Raw genomic sequence first — 18,574 nt, 5'->3', positions numbered from 1 at the left:
ATATATGGTATATTTATGTTCAAGAATTATAACAAACACAAACTATGACACATTCAAGGAAAACATTTAAAAAACTGAACAGAAGAAAGTTGCTCTCAAAAGTATACACAGCTCTGAAAATACCAGGATTTTGTGATGAACACATGAAACGTAAAAGACTGAACCCTGAAATTGAAAAAACAGCTTTAGTTTAAGAGTATGAAAGCATATGACATTCCTGGATTTTCTTTCATCTAAAAGGAGGAACAAAATTAGTTGATTTATCACAATCTATTGTTTTTGTCTCACAAAAAACCTGTCATTTTAAAAGTGCTGCAGAAACTGATGAGAGCTCACCTGTAGCTCAGTTCCTGAGCTTTTAAGAATCATTTTCCCACCAAACCTCAAGACAGAACCACATGTTTAACATTTTTAGGGAAAACTTAGAAGATTTTTACTCTCATTTGCACATTTATTTGTGTAAAAATTAAAAGTTCTGGAATATTACCAATCATAATGAATTTACATCTTTGTATTCACATCACTCTACTGTGTAACCTGGTAATGCCGCTACCCAAATGCAGGGGCATTTAGTGACATTTCAAAGGCACTTAGCAAGCTGTGAGCATTTAGCTAGAGGTTGAGCACTAAGATGATGGCGTGCTGAACTCTCCCAGCCTCCTCAACAGTCCGTCAAGCGTCTCCATGTTCTGGGATTTCTCCTCCAGCAGCTCATATCGCAGGCTCGAGATGTCCTGTTTGATCTCTTTCAGCTCACCTGGACCAGAACAGATGCAATAAAGTTTCTGGTATAGATACCATCTATACCATCTTAGGTAAGATACATAAGATGGAAAATTTAATCAGGAATGGATAATTGCAGACACTTATGGCTTGGCAGTTTTGCAATGATCACTCTAAAAAATGTATGCCTCATGTTTTTAATAGAAAAATAAATACCACAGACCAAGTATTTATTGTCACAAAGTTATAATAAACACACAGAGCTCAGTTTATATTACCTTCTGTGATCTCGTCGCTCTCTCTGTCTGCTTGAGCTTTGATTATATAACGCTTGATTAGTCGCTTCATGATCTTCTGCAGTCAGTGAAGGAAAAGATGGGGAATATAGCATTATTTAAGAAAATCCATTGTAAATTTATAGAGGTTAATTTTATACAATATATAATAAAACACTAAACTACTTCAACACTCACCTCATATCTTGTTGAACCATTTGAACCGCCATATGCTGGATTTTTGCTCTCCCCAAGCTGCAGAAAAAACTCATATATGTTATGTAATTTGATTTAATTAAACTAAAAAGACAGTAATTAATTTAACTTTGCTCTCAGGTGAGTTTGATCCTCAATGAATGCTTAATACCACTAGAGGGCGCTAAAGATAATTTCATTCACTTTTCAGCCGCTGCATTTGTTTACAACCACAACTTTAATGTAGTTCATTTAGATTTATTGTTTTATTTTTTATTAATTAGCTGTAATAATTAAATGTAGCTGCAAAGAAGCTGGAAATTATATATGGGTTTCAAAATGTTTTATGAAAAAAAAAAGTACATCACTGAATAAACTGCATAATGGAGATCAATGAACACTCCAAGCTACTTGAGGTTCAGGTATAAAAATGATAAACCGGCTCATGGAGGATGCAGATAAGATATTCATTTCAGTCTCAGTCAAAATAGCTGAGAGAATCTATAGATAGGAAAATTGTTAGTTGTTCACTCTGCAAATCTGTGCTTTCTGGAAGAGTTAAAAACATCTGTAAGACCAAATCTGAGAAATTTTAAGAAACATAAAAACTTTATCATATGTTGTAAGTCATTATATGTTGAATTTGTATACCTGATTAAGTTGTGTCTCAGTTTTCTTCTCCCTGTGTCTGTGAGACACATTTAAGAGCAAGGACTTTATGGCAGTGGCCAGTCCGAGCACAGACTTTGGACTGGGGACCAGATTGAATGGGACAGGAAGTGTCCTTCCCTCTTCAAAATAAGAAAACCAAAGTTTTGCCCGAGCAAACTTCCACTCGACATCAGCATCGTCCTGCAGAGGAACAAAATGGAAAATGAAAAAGCAAAAAAACAGGGTCAACCCTCTCAGGCTCAAATTACTTGAAAAGACTGTTTAAGTTGTTGCAAATCTGCAACACCTGCCTGGAGAGGGTTAAAGTAGAAAATTAAATATCTTTTGGGAATAAATTGATTCAAAATCAGATTTAGAAAATTAATCAGTGATGGTCTACCTAGAAATAAAGATGGCATAATTAAATGACATGTAACAAAGACAGAAATAAAAAAATCTGTTGTATTAAGTAATTTGGTGTCATTGTGAACATTTTACATACATATTTAGACCTGCAAAACAGTGGAAAGGTCTGGTTCAGGGAGAAAAGAGAGATGGGCTACATCACACTTTAGATCTAGGGATGCACTACAAAAAAAATAAACAGCCATTGCAATTTATTGAAAGCCAGATTAAAACACTGATAGCAGTCAGATTGATTGTCTTGGTTGTGTTGGGGGGAAAAACACACATTGGCATCCCTTACAGGTTGGAAACTTCTGGTTTGTTTGTCCAAAGATAACAAAAGAAATTTACGAGATCATCTGGACAAACAACCCCAACTATATCTGGACATGGTGCTTCTGGACGGCCAGACTGCAGAAACATGCCTCTCTTTTTTGTTTTTGTTTTTTTACATCGCCTTGCAAGTATGTTCAAACAGCTGGAGCATTTGTTTCAAATTCTGACATAGTTTAACATATTTTATTGAAATTTCATAATATAACACAAAGTAGTTCTTGTTTATGAAATGGAAGATAAATTAAATATCTTCCATTTAATTATGGAAGATAAATTATTTTTACACATAAAACTAAGAAAAAAGTGGTGAGTTAAAACTGCGAGTTTTTTCAGTTTGGCTCGACCACTGTTGCACATCCAGAGACAGAAACATCTGGACTTTGACTGGGCCATTCTAACACATCAACATGCTGAGATCCATTAATCACAATACCTACACAGCATTACACTGCCACTACCTTGCGTTCAGTTTGGTTTTTGCCATATAAATAATTTTGTCTGTTCGTCAAAAAGTTTCCATTTTGTTTTCATCGTCCACAAACTTGCTGGATTTCGGACTTCCAACAAAACTTCTCACTGCATCCTTTCAAGAATTGTTTTCTTCTTCTTGCCTTAATTTAATTTATGCATTAAATGTCTTCACAACTTTGAGTTTAACATGTCTTGGTCTTCATAATGCTATAAACCTCAAAAGCTTTAACAGAACAATTTGATTTATACTGAGATTCTCTACCAATAAAGTGACTTTTGAAGTCAGTTGTTTGTGCTCATTTTTATTTCAGGCAGTCTGAGACTGAATACATGTGTTTTATCTGTTAAATATTTATGTTCAGATAGAGTTGTGTGCAGTAAAGCATCTAAATCCATTTTTATGAACACAAAAAAAGCTTATTCTACAAAGGAGTGCAAATATTTCCAACACACAACTTCATATTTATATGCTTATACCTGGACCACATGGTAATGCAATATACTTCAGTGACGTACCTCTATCTCCTGGAAGGAGCTGTTAATCATGGCGATGAGCATGTTGAGCAGCACTATGACCATGGTAACGTTGTAAACCCCATACAGTACGTAGCCAATGTTCTCAATGAACTTGTGTCCATTGTTGATGACTACAGACTTGACCTCAGAGAGTCCAAATATAGCCCAGAACAACGTCTTGAAGCTCTCCTCCAGGCTACATGAACATACAGAAGGGAACGTTTTTAATTTAAGCAAACTATTAAACACAAACAAAGCAATCCGACGGCTGGAAGCCTGTTTCCAATATCCTCTCTAATATCTAAATAGAGAGTAACCCTCTGGAAAAGGTAGAAGAAAAGCAATAATTCCTATAAGAATGAGATTGAGAAGGCAAGTCTAACATTCTCTGTGATTTTCTTCTGTTATTATCAAGGTTGTTGTATTTATTGTCAATTATTACTGCATTTTGGTATATTCATTTAGAAATATTTTTTTAACTTGTTAACAGTAATGCTTGCTTACATATTCTTTACTACTGTTTTTCTCTTGTTTGCTTTTGTTTTAAATGTATTTTGTTTTCATATAACTTTTTTTATTCTTTAATTACACTGTGTTCAATAAAGGCAAACACAAAGTCAAACTTAAACTCAAAAACCTGATAAAAACAGGTGTACCGTATTTTAGAAAAATAGCGTCTGGCCAAATCAGATTTGTTAAAAAACAACAGATCACTGCAACACTCTGATCAAGAAACTAATGAGGGCAATATAGTTTAATCTTTGTTTTTCTTTTTTTTCACAAAACATTAACCAATTTAATTCAGAAATAATTAGCATTGTTCTTTAATAAAAGCATCACTTACAGTATGAAGTGATTCACAAGTAGGATAATCATGTGTGCATGAATGTCTCACGTGGTGAAGGCGTCATTCTGCTTCGCTCCCAGGTAGTAAGAATACAGGTTGAACATGCCAATCATGAACGCCAGAAAGACCAGCAGGAAGATGACCATGAACTTGAAGATGTCTTTGACGGTTCTTCCTAAAGAGATCTGGAGCGGCCCAAAGCTCTCGTTGGCTGGCAGGATGTAAGCAATTCGAGAGAAGCTCAGCACAACTGCGATGGCATAAAGACCCTCCGACACGAGCTGAGGATCTGACGGCGTCCAGTGGATACGAGCTGCAAAACCGGCAAAGATCAGCTGGGAAGCATTAGGATATCTGCTGCCAATGAAAACATGATTTGTCTTAAAGTGGAAATGTGACCACACTGTTGTGACAGCAGCCATAATTAGAATTAGTTTTAGTTTGAATGACAAAAGCAGAAGGACTTTGAAAGCCATAACTACTGTAACTTCTTTTGATGTAGAGGAGCAGCAGCTCTACTTCATGTTACAATGAATAAACTTTAATGGTTTGAATTAAGATTTTACGTGATGGACCAACACAAAGTTTTGCACAATCATGGCTGGAAAAGAAAATTAAGATGATTAACATTTTCTGAAAACTGTGGTTTGTCTTTACTTTTTAGCCCACCTGAGTATGTTTGAAATGTCTTAAATTCATCAAAACTACAATCCAGCCTTAAGCACATTAATTTTAGGTTTTAAATTTTGTCTTGGCTGGACTATTTTATCTCATATACTCTATGTAGCTGACTTTTTTCTTGCAGGACTTTATTGTTACAAAAAACTTTGAGTCTGGGTTCACTGCGTTCTGTGACTCAAGGCACAGCTGGCTGCTAATAACTAGCTGCTAATATACTCTTGCTGGCAAGCTAGCCAGAAAGGGTTTAGCTATCTGACATTATGGGTAAGTGCAAATTCATTGTATCACTTCAGTTGCCAACCCAAATTTATTTACTTGCTATTTTCTTTTGTACATTGTACATAAAGGTCTTAAATTCTACTCATAATGGTTTTAAAAAGGTCTCAAATTTGAATTGGTGAAACCTGTAGAAACCCTGTTGAGTCAGTTTTTTTGTTCAATAAAATTGTAATTGCAACTATTTTGGTCTGTGAAACTCCAGAGACGTTTAATTCATTCCTCTCTGAAAAATGGTCCAGGCTTTCATTTCTTCTCAACTGGATTTAGGTCCTGACTTTGACTTGGCCATTCTAACATATGATTACACTTTCCATCTTAAATCTTTTGCAGCTTCTAACTGGTTCCCTGAAGTTATCAAGAAATGCCCTAACTTTTAACTGGTGATACTAGATGTGTGAGTGTGTGCATGTGTGTGTGTGTGCTTACCCAGAGTGAAGTAGTGTATCTCTGGGGGAAGTTGGACCAGAGTTTTGCAGTTTTTGTACACATAGGCCTGAGCCAAGTCAGCTTGCTTCATTGCAGAGAAGCGGCAGCTGAACGAGGCCAGAAAAATGGCCAGCATCCCAAAGTCCAGGAAGTTCCACGGTTCCACCAGGTACTCTCCAGGTCCCTGACTCCAGATCTCCTTCACTTCAGCCCAAATCATGCCTAAAGCAGCACAGGTCAAAGGTCACATCCTTGTTTTAACATTTGCTTTAGTTGGTTCCATGTATTGTCATCTTCCACTCACCCATGACCCATGAAATGATTAGGATCTCCATCCAGGTGAAGGGGGTGGTGGTCTTGCGGTGAAGCAGCAGAGGGTCCAGCTTGAGTTGTGAACTTCCAGGCTGCTGATGGTGGGTCATGTTTGGCAACAGCGTGGTGCCTGCAAAGCGGTCCGCTGCATTCAGGATGAGCAAGCCCAGGAAGATGGTGAAGGACGAAGCGTGGGCGACAAACTTCATGAAGGGGCTGCGCATAACTTTTCCCACCTGAGAACAGAGTGAAGAGCATGAGAGATCCGGCGGCTAGTGGGTAAAATCTAAGCCTGTTGCATACTCTGCCGCACGGAGTGACCCAGTAAGCCACAGCCAGTCCAGGGAGTCCTATAGCCACAGCCAACACCACCAGCAGCTTCACAGCAGTGGTTTGTTGTCTCAGGCCGGGCAGGTTCTCGTACCAAATACTCAGCAGCTGCTGCTGGCAGTTTGGATGAGCAACGAACTGGAGGAAAACAGAGCTGGGTTAAAACATCATCAGACAGCTAAATTCAGTTTATATACAACTAATTCACAATAAATCTGATGTTAAATCATTTTATGAGACAAACAAATCCTGTTCATTTAACGTTAGACAGGATCTAATTCAGAATCAATCCAGTTCTTTCCAAAGCAATTTAGTCACAAACAGTGAAAACTACAGAATCTTCTAGACGCCAAATTGTGCAAACAATGTGCCTTATATTCTGGAAAATACAGTATGTTGCACAGCAGTCAATTTATGAGGATCATATAACAGGAATTTATGAAAATTTCAGTCTTAGATGTTTAAAGACAATTTATTTTGTTTGTTTTAACAGAGAGCCAAGAAAAAGGAGATAAAACTAAAGAGAAAAACTCCAGTTCTGAATTTTTTCATTTTTGGGAGACTTCCCGTTCCTGCAAAGTTACATTAGTTCAGCCATAAAGTAACAAATGCATGGACTATTTTGTCTATTTCTCGCTGGGCTGGAATATTTCTATTTTTGGCAACACCACACAGACGGTGATGTCCTGGAAATCTGCTTAAAATAGGATTTAAAGGTCACCTCCTGGACAAAGATAAAACCAGGGGTCTTCACATTGATGCTGAACTCAAATAAATGTCATGGAGAGAAAACAGCACATAATCTAGAATTATATGGACAGATTTGAAATGAAATATGATTAACTTTTTTTTGTCAATGTTGTCTTTTATGTTCTGTTTGCTTGAATCCAAATGATTCTCTTCTCGAGAGAATGAAGGAGGTGTTTTATCTGTGCATAAAAAACAAAAATAGAATAAGGAATTGAATATTTTATTCTGAATTCACAAATGTTAAAGTACTGCTTTTAAAAGAAAGACTCAGTTCTTTTCTTTAAAATGGACAAATCCAGAATGGGATGGTTTCCACTAATCATTCAAAATATGAAATGATTTTCAGAAATCACATTTCAAGCTGCAGATGAGTGAAACTACCAAACCTATCGGTGCTTCACATCATCCATGCTAAAAGAGCATTGTTGCTATTTTTGCGCAATCCACCAAATCATGGGAGCGAAACATTTGTTAAAAATCAAACATTTCGCACCGCTTTGTAAATTCTCCTCACAGATTTGACAACACCACTGAAAGAAATGAACTCTATTGTTTGTTTGAATGCCTGGTTACCTTTTTGAGTTCGTATTTGATGGCTAATTTGAGGCGTGTGAGGGAGGGACGACCTGGCATATCGAAACTGTCGTCAGAAACTGTTTCTCCATTCAAGATGGCTTCCACTTCCTCTGTGCTGCGACAGAGATCCAGAAGGCCCACCACATAATCCTTACACTGGTTTGACAGGCGACTGTAGTCATTCTGCAGAAAAAGTCCAAAACAAAATTGGATCCCAAAAATGCAAAGCATTCTTAGTTTTACCTCAGACCCCAAGATTCAGGTTATGTATTTTATGTAAATTCAGTTACTACTGAATTTACATAAATTCAACAACATTCAACAACAAAATAGAGTTTTACTATTGCAGCATCTATTGTTCTTTCTTGTTGGTTAAAAAAGAAACAAAAGAAACTATACTTCAGTATCACTAATATTTACATTAAAACTTTTAGGTCCCAACATTAAGCCTTGTGGGACTCCACCTTTAATATCTTCATTATTAACCTACATAAACGGATTCCCGTTATGATCAAACAGTTAGGAGCAAAACTTCTATTCCTTTTCATATAAACCTGTAATTTTTAAAGTAACAAATTGTAATCTTTATCAAATACTTTTTATAAGTGTAAATAATCTTAAGCTGTACTGCTTTCTTTCTGTTCCTGCTGTATGTCCTTAAGTAAATTCAAGTACTGAAAAGGATGGAGATCTGTTAGTTCAAAATAATAACAATTTTAAAAAAAAAATCACATACAGGACTTTAGAAAATTTAGAGAGCAAACAGCAAGAACAATTTCAAACAGAACCGATGCCATTAATGCAACTCTGACTTGTCAGTGCATCCTGTCAGTTGCACTGACAGGATGTTTTCCACTGACCTTAAACTCCTTCTCGATGTCAGCCAGCATGGCCAGCTCATTGCTGAGCTCCAAGGCCGCCAGCACCGGGTCCTCATTGGACAGGGAGAGGTATGCAGGACTGGCCAGGCCTCTGTAGGCATTGATCCTGGAACGGGAGTGGCTGAAGGAATCGTACTGCTGCTGATAATTACACGAGTCGCAGCCACAGAAGTAGTCGTGAGGAGGGTCGATACGGGCGCCTTTGCTCAGGAGCGTGTGAACTATCTCATATTCCTGGCAGTGGGCTGCAAGTATCACTGGAGTCACATCATGAGAAAACCTATGAGGATAAGCATGGCAGCAACAATGTTTTCAGTCGACCAAGAAGTTGGCCTTAACTAGGGCACCTTAGTAAAAATTTATATAAATAACTTAAGACAGTTGTATTTATCTTCAGACTCAAAAACGGTGGACATATTTTGTTTTCAGACCAGTTTAATGTCTGATTAAATGAATAATTCAAATTGAGGTAGTCTTATTGTCTTATTGCCCCTTCACAAATTTTATTAGGTTTTGCTTTTTTCAGTGGTTGACCTCATTATGGTGCTTCTTTACCAGTCGTACCTTGTCCCATCTTCGTCATAGGCATAGAAGTCATCCAACATGTCTACTTGAGCCGGACTTGCGGTCAGACGGTGATCGTCTCTAAACGAGGGGTGACTGAGCAGAGCCTCTGTGATACGGACATAACCTTTACCTAGAGTAAACGTAGAAAAAAGCTGTTAAAACATTGTGAAACAAAAGTAAAATTTAGTTTATATGCAAGTAAAATGCAAATTTGAAAGTTTAAAAAAAGTATCTGCATATGTGGTTCACCTTTTGCTAGGGAGCCAGAGCAGAACAAAAACAGAAATCCATGGGAAATAACAGCAAGGAAACATGAAGTGAAACAGAAGGAGCCAGTGAATAAGAGGTACAGAACACTGGCAACCAGGAAGTAAATCTAACAAAATAACTAGACAAAGGAACAAGTAAACTAGAGTAAGAAAGACAATAAATAAAAATAACTAGAATCACTAAGAAGGAACTGAAGGGAAAATAGAAACTAACAAAACCAAAAAAAAAAAAAACTCAAAAATCCAAAATCCTAACAATTAACTTTAAGGACCTTAAAAGTAGTAGAAGAGGCACTGCTAAACTCCTCCATTGAGTTTCCAAGCAAATTTTTGTCTATGCATGCACAAGTGCAAATTTCTTACTGATGGCTAACAGGAGAGCATCTCCCACTCTGGCCAGATCCGCCCTCCCCAGCAGCAGCTCTGTCACCTCCAGATGTTCGTTGGCCACAGCAAGCTGCAGCGCATTCTGTCCCATGTAGTCCACCGCATTGACGTTCAGGTTGGGGATATGGAGCAGCATCCGGCGCACCTCTGGGATGTTGCCGTACTCAGCTGCCTCCAGGAAACGCTGGTCGACCTCTGACAGGCTGAAGGAAGGAGCTGAGAACATGTAGGCAGGACCGCGCATAGCCTGGCGGCGTTTAGCAGCGCTGAGGCGAGCTGTGAGCGACCTGTCAGCGCTGCTGTGCCTGCTGGGAATCAGGGAGACATACGGTTCATGTCAGGACGTAATAAAATGGATCTGGTCTCTACCAAGTTTTAATGCTACTTCGATCTAACTCTGAAAGAGACAGACCAATCAAATCCCACACTGTCATGGTGTATTCAACAAAGATGAAGCCAAAGTGGAAAAACTGGGAGTAAAAAGCTTAAAAAATATATTAACTGTTCAATAGATTATTGTCAGTCAGTGAGACTCTAACAACAAAAGCAGGAGTTTATCATCTAGTGCACACAGGTGTATGTTCGCACAACATCAGGGTTGGAAAATATCAGCAATGACTTTTAGAGGGTTAGAAAACCACATCCAGACAAGCTGAAGGCATGTCAACACAAATACCTCATAAAAATAGTGACGTACGGTGGTGGAAGTGAGGCGGTGACTTAAATTTATTTTACAGCCATCGAGAGTCAACCGTGAACCTATTAATCTATCACAGTATTTTATTTGTAACACAACTATCCCAAAAAAAACACAGCAGAAAATCTACAACTCGATCTCTCTAACAACAAAAAACTTAAACGGTTCCAGTCAGTCCAGACCTCACCCTTCCATACAGAAGTTTATTGTTTGTTTATCTGAGAAGTGGATGTAAGTCAGAGCCTTACCCAAGGCATTGCCCAGCACAGCAGTATTCCTCTCCAAAGTCATCGTATTGGAGCAGGTTGTCTCGGCTCCTCACTCTGGATCTGTCCGTGTCACCGGCAGCCCGGTGGATGCGGTCGGCTGGCGGTGGTCTGTGGTTCATCCTGGAGGATGACCAGCAGCAGAGGCTCCCGCTTCATGTGAACAAGTAGTCAAGTGCCTGTGGCATGTTCCTGCCTCGCTCACTCTGCCGCCCTCCCCCTCTGTTTATTCTCCATCCTTGAGAAAGAATGCATCCTTCTGGGTCCCACTATACTTTTATTTACATGACACGTTGGACCTCACAGGCATGGAAGGATCCTGGAGGGTCAATTTCTGATCAACTTGTTTTCTTTAATTTCAGCTCCTCTCTCTCTTCTCTCTCTTAGCTTGACCTTTGACTTTGCCTTACCTGTGGAAGGATTAATAAAGTTAAGTTTCAGAATAAAAAAAGATGAATATTCCTTCCTCTTAAGTTTTTATACATAAAATACTTTTTTGTGTGCGTGTTCGAGTGCATGCATGCAGGAGTGACTGATGGCTGATGAACTGCAGATGAGATTCCTTTGGGTTTAAATTCCCAGTAGACTTTGCTTCCTGTCTGCTCCTACTTTCCGCTGATCCCTGTCAAGTGTGGGAAAACAAACACACACACATAAACATATATTCCTGAGACATGTAAATTAAATTTGTGCATGCTGTTTTCTAGCTTTTCTCTATTTTAGAAAATCATTGCCTCATCTCTTGACTGGAGCTCGTTCTCGTTAAAAGTGGCGACGCATTAAAAAAAAAATAAAACTGAAAATAATCTGATAAAACCGAGTCTCTGATGTCTGATAGTCAGAGAGAAAACTGCCTTTTAAGGCGCTGATTGCTGAAGATTAGTCACTTTGGACATTTCATGCTAGGAGAGCGTTAGACGGTTTCAAGGAAAAGGTCTAAACACTGACGAATGTCACCAGTAAGAGTTTTTGTTGAGACTTCCTCCACAGAGCAGAACAGACCCGAGATCTGGATGTAAACACTGTCAGTCCAAACATACACAGTCTGATTGGGGGGAACACAGAGTGCAAAGCACCTGGATGAGCCTCATTCTTTATCTGTGTGTGCTGTGTATTGATGAGCGCTGCCAATATATGCACATACCAGACCACACAACGAGCCAGGGTTCCCACAGTGTTATCAGCTGCATTAATAAAACCTTTATCATGCGAACACACACAAACAGAAAGTAAATTAAATGATTCTGCATGCAGAACTAAACAGGAAGGTGGGATAGTAAGTGAGAAGATTGCAGACTCCTCAGATGAGCTCTCTGGTCTTTGTTTCAAAGCTAAAGTAACGCAACAGCTCTTCTTTTAGATTGGATATTCACACCAAGCTACCAGTACAAGGTTGTAGAAGATATTCTTCCTTTTTTGTCATATTTAGCGTTTTCAGATCACCAAACAACTATTAACGCCAGGCTAATACAAGATGCAGTTTTCACATTGTTCAGTTACAAAGGGAGAAAGATGAATCTTATCAACTTTGTTAAAAAATGTTCATTTCCAGAGCTGCACAACATCCAGTATTAAAATGTGACCTGAAGTGAATGCATTTGAGTTTTATCAAAACATCTGCTAATCAAAAGGAACCGTATACCCAGTGCTTTAGAAATCTGGTTGTACCCTGTCCTGCCTCATGGATGTCAACCTATTCTTAAATGTCCTTTTATCAGGGCATGACTTGTAGCTACTGAAATATTTTGTCCTATTTTATGTTGACTCTTTTTAAGGGATTTTCTGATCCTACAGATGACGTCAGCTTACCAGTAAGGTGATTAATCACTCTTTATTTATGATTTAATAAAAGGGTATGGTTTCTTTTTTCAGACAAGACCAGCTCAGTTTGAATTTGGACCTGAATAAATAACTGTGCTTTGTGTTTACTCAGATTATCTCTGTCTGATCAATTTTCTTTTTAGGATCTCAAACATTTATTGTTTTGTTTTTTTTCATATCTAAAAGGTGTTTTCTATTTACATTGGAAGGCCAGATGTTGAGCCTTCCAGATATGCAGCGGTAAAAGTTGTGCTAACATTGAGCTCTGTAAGATTTCAAATAAAACTTTATGGTCCTTTAGTCCACTGTTGTCACACCTCTTACATAACAGATGCTTCAAAGGAAGTGCTTTTGGAAACTAGGACTTAAATGGATTAACTTTAAATAATAAATATGTTTTTGGGGAGGCGAGTGTTGTTTTGTTTCAATAACAATAGGAACCTGCTTGGTGTAGATTGTGTGATAAAGAGTCTGTGTTTATATGCATGTGGGTCACTTTGTATATTATCAGCTGAGATAGATCTCAGTAAAAAGATAAAAAATCTTTAAACACAAATTTTGACCACTATTACTGAACATTTCTTAAAACTCAATTCTGATTCCTGATCATTTATATTGCTTTTTTTGTTTGTGCATTTAAAATGTTTTGATTCTTGACGTATTAAAGTTGGGGTCATTAGCACCACCTGCTGGACTGAGGACATGAACCCAGGACCTGCTTCCTCCAACAACAGAGGTACCAAATGCCTTTATAGACTACTGTCGGTCTATATTTCTCCTAAGAGGTCACAAATTGAACCCAGCAGTTGATAAGTGTGAAAGATGCTACTCTCCTTTTAAATAATGTTTTTTGTTGCTGTTCTGGTTGGATAATTTTAACCCATCTAATTCTGTAGGTTTTTGCTCTTCTTTATCTGATTTGATCAAATATATTTTATTCAATATTATTTAATTGTTAGACTTTTAATTAAGTACTAAAAGAGTGGAAGGTTTTCCCTACATGTCAGGCATTTCCACATTTTTCATTTAAAATTTGCTTTCAATCAGCAGAGAAATGATGAGAAAGACAAAGGATTTCTAGAAATGTTTTATGGCTTCCTTACCATCAATATTTCAACAAAACTTGACATATGACGTATAAATGCAGAAAGACTTTATTGTCCACTTGTAATGTGTAAAATCTTAAAATCATATAAATAAAAACCAACTATAAAAAGCTTTGGTTTGACTGTTTTCATTTTCTCTTGATGAAGATGTAAATGTTTGTCATTGCAGTTTTTCTTAACAAACATTTAGAATCAAATATAACAAACAAAGACAGGTTACATAGAAAAAAATTGTGACAGTTAAAAAGAACTAGCAGAGTTGAACAAAAATCACATAATTTCCGTGCACATCAGGGATTTCTACTTGTAACAGTGGTCAATTGTTGATGGCATTTGTGCCAAAGTTTGATGCATAAATTTGTTCTCTTAGGACAAAACAAAATTAGCTGTAGTAATAGTTTAAGATTATAATTATAGTAAACATTCTTTAGCACTAATTAACAATGCTTTTGCTGAACTTTGAGGTAATCTTCCATAACTTTTGCAGAATTTCAAAGAGACTTTTCCCAAACTCATCAGGTACTTCCATGGAATTGGAATGGAAATAAAGGAAAAGCTCCATAAATGTTTGAAAAGTACTTGGTAGATTCCAGTAAAGTTCCAAAAATTACCTCAGGAGTTTCAAGAAAATTTGATTTAAAAAAAGCTCTTAAAAGTATCTGTCAAAATTGATGAACGTTTCAGAAAGTGCTTGTTAAGTTCCTGAAAGTATCTGCTAAGTTTAAGAAAGGTTCTTTGAAAGTATTATCTAAGTTCAAGTAAAAGTTGTAATATTTTGCACTACCAAATATTTGCTGTATTAGTAAAATTGTCAGAGGCCAATCAATGCTTCAACCCTCTTCATTGGGTGTCAGTTGTTGGTTGCAAGCCTTCTGATCTTCATTGTAACGGATTTGATGGCGTAAGGGACTCCACTCTGCCTCCAGGTGTCCCAAAGGATGCGTGTCCTCTTCCCTTGGTTCTGTTCCCCGTCTTCGGGAGAGCCATTGAGGTTTGCCAGTCCGCACTGGTTGAACCACCACCCTGTGTGGTTGTGCAGGATGCTGCAACTCTCCACTGTCCTGTTGGCAAAGCTGCATGACGGGTTGCAGCCATCGTTGTCCACATCTGAGGCGCTAAATGGAGCTGTGTCCTGGTTCTGCTCCTGCTCATAGCCACGGAAAGCATCACCTGAGCAAAAACACACATGCATAATGTCACATATCAAACGGTTTAAAATAACTGTAGATGTTTTCCTTGTTTTGTCAGACCTGCACTGCCTGCATATCTGCCCAGGTGGATTCTGAAGAACTGGGTTTCATTGTCGAGGCGGAAGTCATCATAGGAAGCGTAAGACGTGACGTCGTTGTTGGACACTAGAGCAATGTGAAGTTGGAAACGAGCATCTTTCTGGTTGACGATGTGAAAAACCTTCTTCAGACCCAACCAGTGTTCTCCTATAGAACCAAAGAAGGAGAAATTTGATGAGGATCAAACTCCACTGGAGCTTTCGGCTTCTCCTAGTTTGATAAATCGGAGAAAGAGTTGAATTTGTCTTTCTGATGAAAAGGTTTTAAGGTAAACCTGATTCTTGAATGATAATGAATGCATGTATGTACAACCTGCAAGGTTTCCAAAGCCATCCAGGTAATCAGCCCAGGATCGTTTGAAGTCATTCAATCCATCGGTCCTCCTCTGCATCACTGTCCAGCCACCTTCCATGTAGTCCATCTCACAGAACACCTTGACAACATTTGTTTAGGTTTTAACAATGAAAATTAGCCAAACGGGGAATGCATAAATTCATTTTGTACCTCAAAAGAAGAGTCTGTTTCTTCTGGATGGATTATGTAAATACCACTGGGGATCTTTGGGACGACTGAAGTCAGGCTGTCCTTGATGTCACTGCAGTCCCGTCCTGATCAAATGCACAAGAGATCAAATTCAAGAAAATATTTGAGCCATTGTTGCTAACAGCTAAAGGGGTTCCCTGATGAAAATCTCACTTTGCACACTAATAATTCCCATTTACATATGACTTTTAATTACCGGTATTTCTTAACCTGATTTAGATATGGTGCCTTACGTTTTTTCACATTTTATCAGATTACATCAACAAATTTAAATGTATTTATTTGGATTTAATTTAAGATAGAAAATAACCCTTCAGTCTGCATGTTGAATGAAGGAGCCTGTGTGTTACCGTGGGACTGGACAGGCTTTATCGAGTACATCTCAGTGTTGCTTCTCTGGACCTCGGAGCTGAGCATCTGCACTTTGCTCATCAGTTCTGAAACCTGGAAATGTGACACAGCAGCGCTCACTACTGGCCAGTTGATTCCTTTAAACTCTGCATCAAAACAAAAAATCCAGGTAAAAGCCAGGTTTTACCTGACCACTCAGGACATCTAGGCCTCTCTGCTGCTCCTCCATCACATCCCTGATTAGCTTTCGTGTGCTACGTCCAAATGCCAGCAGGGACTGCTGTAGCTGGCCTGCACACATAGAAACAGACATGCTTGGTGAGCAGCCAATATTGATGAGAGAGCTAGCAAAACTACAAGAGCAAAATAAAACCTTCACCACAGATCGAGTGTTTTTCATCCCGGAGGAGTTTGACAGTGATGTCACATGGGATGGAGCACGCATCTTGACCTTTGGTCTGCCTGAAAGCTTTTTGGTCTTTGACAGGCGAGTCAGAGAGTTCCTCTCTTACAGTCTCTGATTGGTTTAAATGGTGGATGGTACTTTCAGTCTAGAGGTAAACAGAAGAATACTGTTTGATCAGATAGCACACAGACTGCCTGCAAACAGAAAAACACTGGAACTTTTTGCCTTCATTTTTTTTATTTTAGATTAAAGTGACTGATCAGTCATTGGTTATGCTCTGTAACATTAAATCCTACTGAAATGCAACAAGAAATTTGAGCATCTTTTTTTTCTTTTTAATCTATAAAATTCAAAAAAAGCTATTTACTGATGAGACATACATTATTATGCTTTAGTTAAGTTTATTGGGGGAAAAAATGGTTGGTTTGAGGACATAAAAGTGAATAAGATTGAGAAGAAACAGCAAAGCATAGGGGCATAAAATGGCTAAGAAGCAAATTAATCTGGAGTTTACTGGGATAAATGGTAACTGGGACACAGATTTTGTTTATATTTATATGATAATTATATTAGACAAATTTTAAATTTCTGAGAATGTCAAAAGCACAATTTCCTTTGACCTTAATACAAATATCTTAGATTAAAATATTGGGGTGGGGGAGGGGATTCAGGGATAAAGTTTTGACAAAACATCCTTCATAATTAAAACTGTGTTTATCTCAATAAAATATAAAATGGGTTTTCTAACTTTCTATTTTCTTTATAGGATATAAAAGCTTTCTTCAAACAATGACAAATGCAAACAGAATAAAGTAGCTTTTTTGGCTTCTCGCTGACAGCTTATGGGTTTTGCATTACTCTGCCTTATAAATCCTGATAAATGTTTCCTAATACAGAAATGCAAAAAAGATTAACAATTTCCAACATGCATATACATACTGTGGAGGAAACCAGCTGAGGCAGGAGCAGCAGGAGGACAGTTGTTTTCCACATCATCCCAGTCCAACTGTGATTATTTCCTCACGAAGCGAGGGGGCTGAGCGCTTCCCACCAGCTTCTTCATTTATACCCATTTTTTTTTTTTTTTCAAAAAGCTGTCCACATCTACTGACTGTATTCCAAACCCCTTTTCACTTTCTCCTCAGTTCCTCTCACACGTGACAGTGGGAGTGACTGGTTGATGCTACTCCCACTTTCTTATAAACTCCTATTACATCAGACGAGTTAAAGACGGGTGTTAATGAAAATCTGATTACGTTTCCCAGAAGGAGCTGAATGTGCAGATTTTTAGTTTCGTGTTGGAGTTATTACTTTCCAATGTGGTGTGTCTCTTAACCAGGCATTTTTGTAATAAAGGTTACATCCTGCTACCAGCATGAGAAACAGATGTGGGGAGAAAAAAAAAATGTGCAGCTTGTTTTATTGAACCCCCAGTCTCGGCTTGTGTCGCTGCGTGGGAGCTGCAGCTGAAGGTAGGGTGCAAACAGGGCAGGGTGTTTGTTACTTGTGCTCATGTTTCCTCCAACCCTGAGCACTTAGACAAAAGTCTCCTATAGAGCGAGACCAATTATTCCAGTAAACTGGGCATTTAAGCAGTGAAGAAAGTGAAAAAGCAAAAGAACAGCTGAAAATGCCACGAAGAGTCCAGCTGGAGTCTGTCGCTTCCTTGGAAAAAGTTGCTGAGAGTGCCAATGGAAAGGATCACTGCTGTTCCAGGCCTCTGTGAGTCTGCAGCCCTGGGAGGAATGTGGAAAAAGCATGGCTCTGTTGCCTCAGGGACCCCACATCTGTGCAATTTTACATGCTGCTCATGTCAATAATGGGTGAACTCATGAAGATCAAGGGAATAAATAAAGGCCTAATAAGGAGGATCTAAGCTATTTCAGGAACCATGCTTATTATTACAGACTGTTACATTTTTTGTGATTTAATGTTTAGAACAGCTAAATAAACATTAAAAAAAAAAAAAAAACACAGTGCCTCTGCATGACAAAGTGTACAAAATGAAAAGATGCTAGTGATAGCGAGACTAACTCCCGTTTGCTACCAGTGGTACATTTGTGCATACTTACTTTTATTAGGTATGTGGCTTAGGAAGTAGTAATATTTATCTCTATCCAAATTTGTGACAATAATGCAAAATATCCTTTCTGGTTTCAAATATTCTCAAACTGTATGTGTTATGAAGCAAATTGGTTGAGCATCACGTAAAGTTTGG

General features: G+C 38.2%; 2 protein-coding genes across 2 annotated transcripts; both read right to left on the bottom strand.

Moving 5' to 3' along the window:
* Positions 1-24: 24 nt before the first annotated feature.
* trpc6a (transient receptor potential cation channel, subfamily C, member 6a) lies at positions 25-11,028 on the bottom strand. The gene is given in 14 exon segments (XM_055043972.1): positions 25-757; positions 1,002-1,077; positions 1,197-1,253; positions 1,845-2,045; positions 3,573-3,768; positions 4,468-4,732; positions 5,806-6,027; positions 6,110-6,353; positions 6,421-6,585; positions 7,771-7,956; positions 8,634-8,934; positions 9,219-9,351; positions 9,854-10,185; positions 10,823-11,028. Coding segments are annotated over 14 exon segments (2,715 nt in total). The 3' UTR covers positions 25-626.
* Positions 11,029-13,799: 2,771 nt separating this feature from the next.
* Positions 13,800-17,370, bottom strand: angptl5 (angiopoietin-like 5). The gene is made up of 8 exons (XM_055043449.1): positions 17,296-17,370; positions 16,330-16,501; positions 16,138-16,241; positions 15,950-16,043; positions 15,561-15,664; positions 15,369-15,489; positions 15,018-15,203; positions 13,800-14,937 (listed from the first exon to the last, which is right to left on the bottom strand). The coding sequence occupies exons 1-8, from the start codon at positions 17,350-17,352 to the stop codon at positions 14,618-14,620; spliced, it is 1,158 nt and encodes a 385-aa protein (XP_054899424.1). The 5' UTR covers positions 17,353-17,370; the 3' UTR covers positions 13,800-14,617.
* Between the last annotated feature and the right edge of the window lie 1,204 nt (positions 17,371-18,574).

The sequence above is a fragment of the Poeciliopsis prolifica genome, unplaced genomic scaffold (assembly GCF_027474105.1).
Source record: "Poeciliopsis prolifica strain line A6 unplaced genomic scaffold, Auburn_PproV2 SCAFFOLD019, whole genome shotgun sequence".
Lineage (NCBI taxonomy): Eukaryota > Metazoa > Chordata > Actinopteri > Cyprinodontiformes > Poeciliidae > Poeciliopsis > Poeciliopsis prolifica.
The sequence above is the reverse complement of the archived record's forward strand: the minus strand, read 5'-3'. Positions and strand labels throughout refer to the sequence as shown.

What these genes read in the sequence shown, in the direction of transcription:
- angptl5 (XM_055043449.1), bottom strand. Translation starts at nt 17,352, where the DNA reads ATGATGTGGAAAACAACTGTCCTCCTGCTGCTCCTGCCTCAGCTGGTT. An exon ending in AAAGCCTGTCCAGTCCCACG is followed by an intron (nt 15,665 to 15,949) that starts GTAACACACAGG and finishes GCATTTGATCAG; the next exon opens with GACGGGACTGCAGTGACATC. An exon ending in CAGATATGCAGGCAGTGCAG is followed by an intron (nt 14,938 to 15,017) that starts GTCTGACAAAAC and finishes GTTTTTGCTCAG; the next exon opens with GTGATGCTTTCCGTGGCTAT.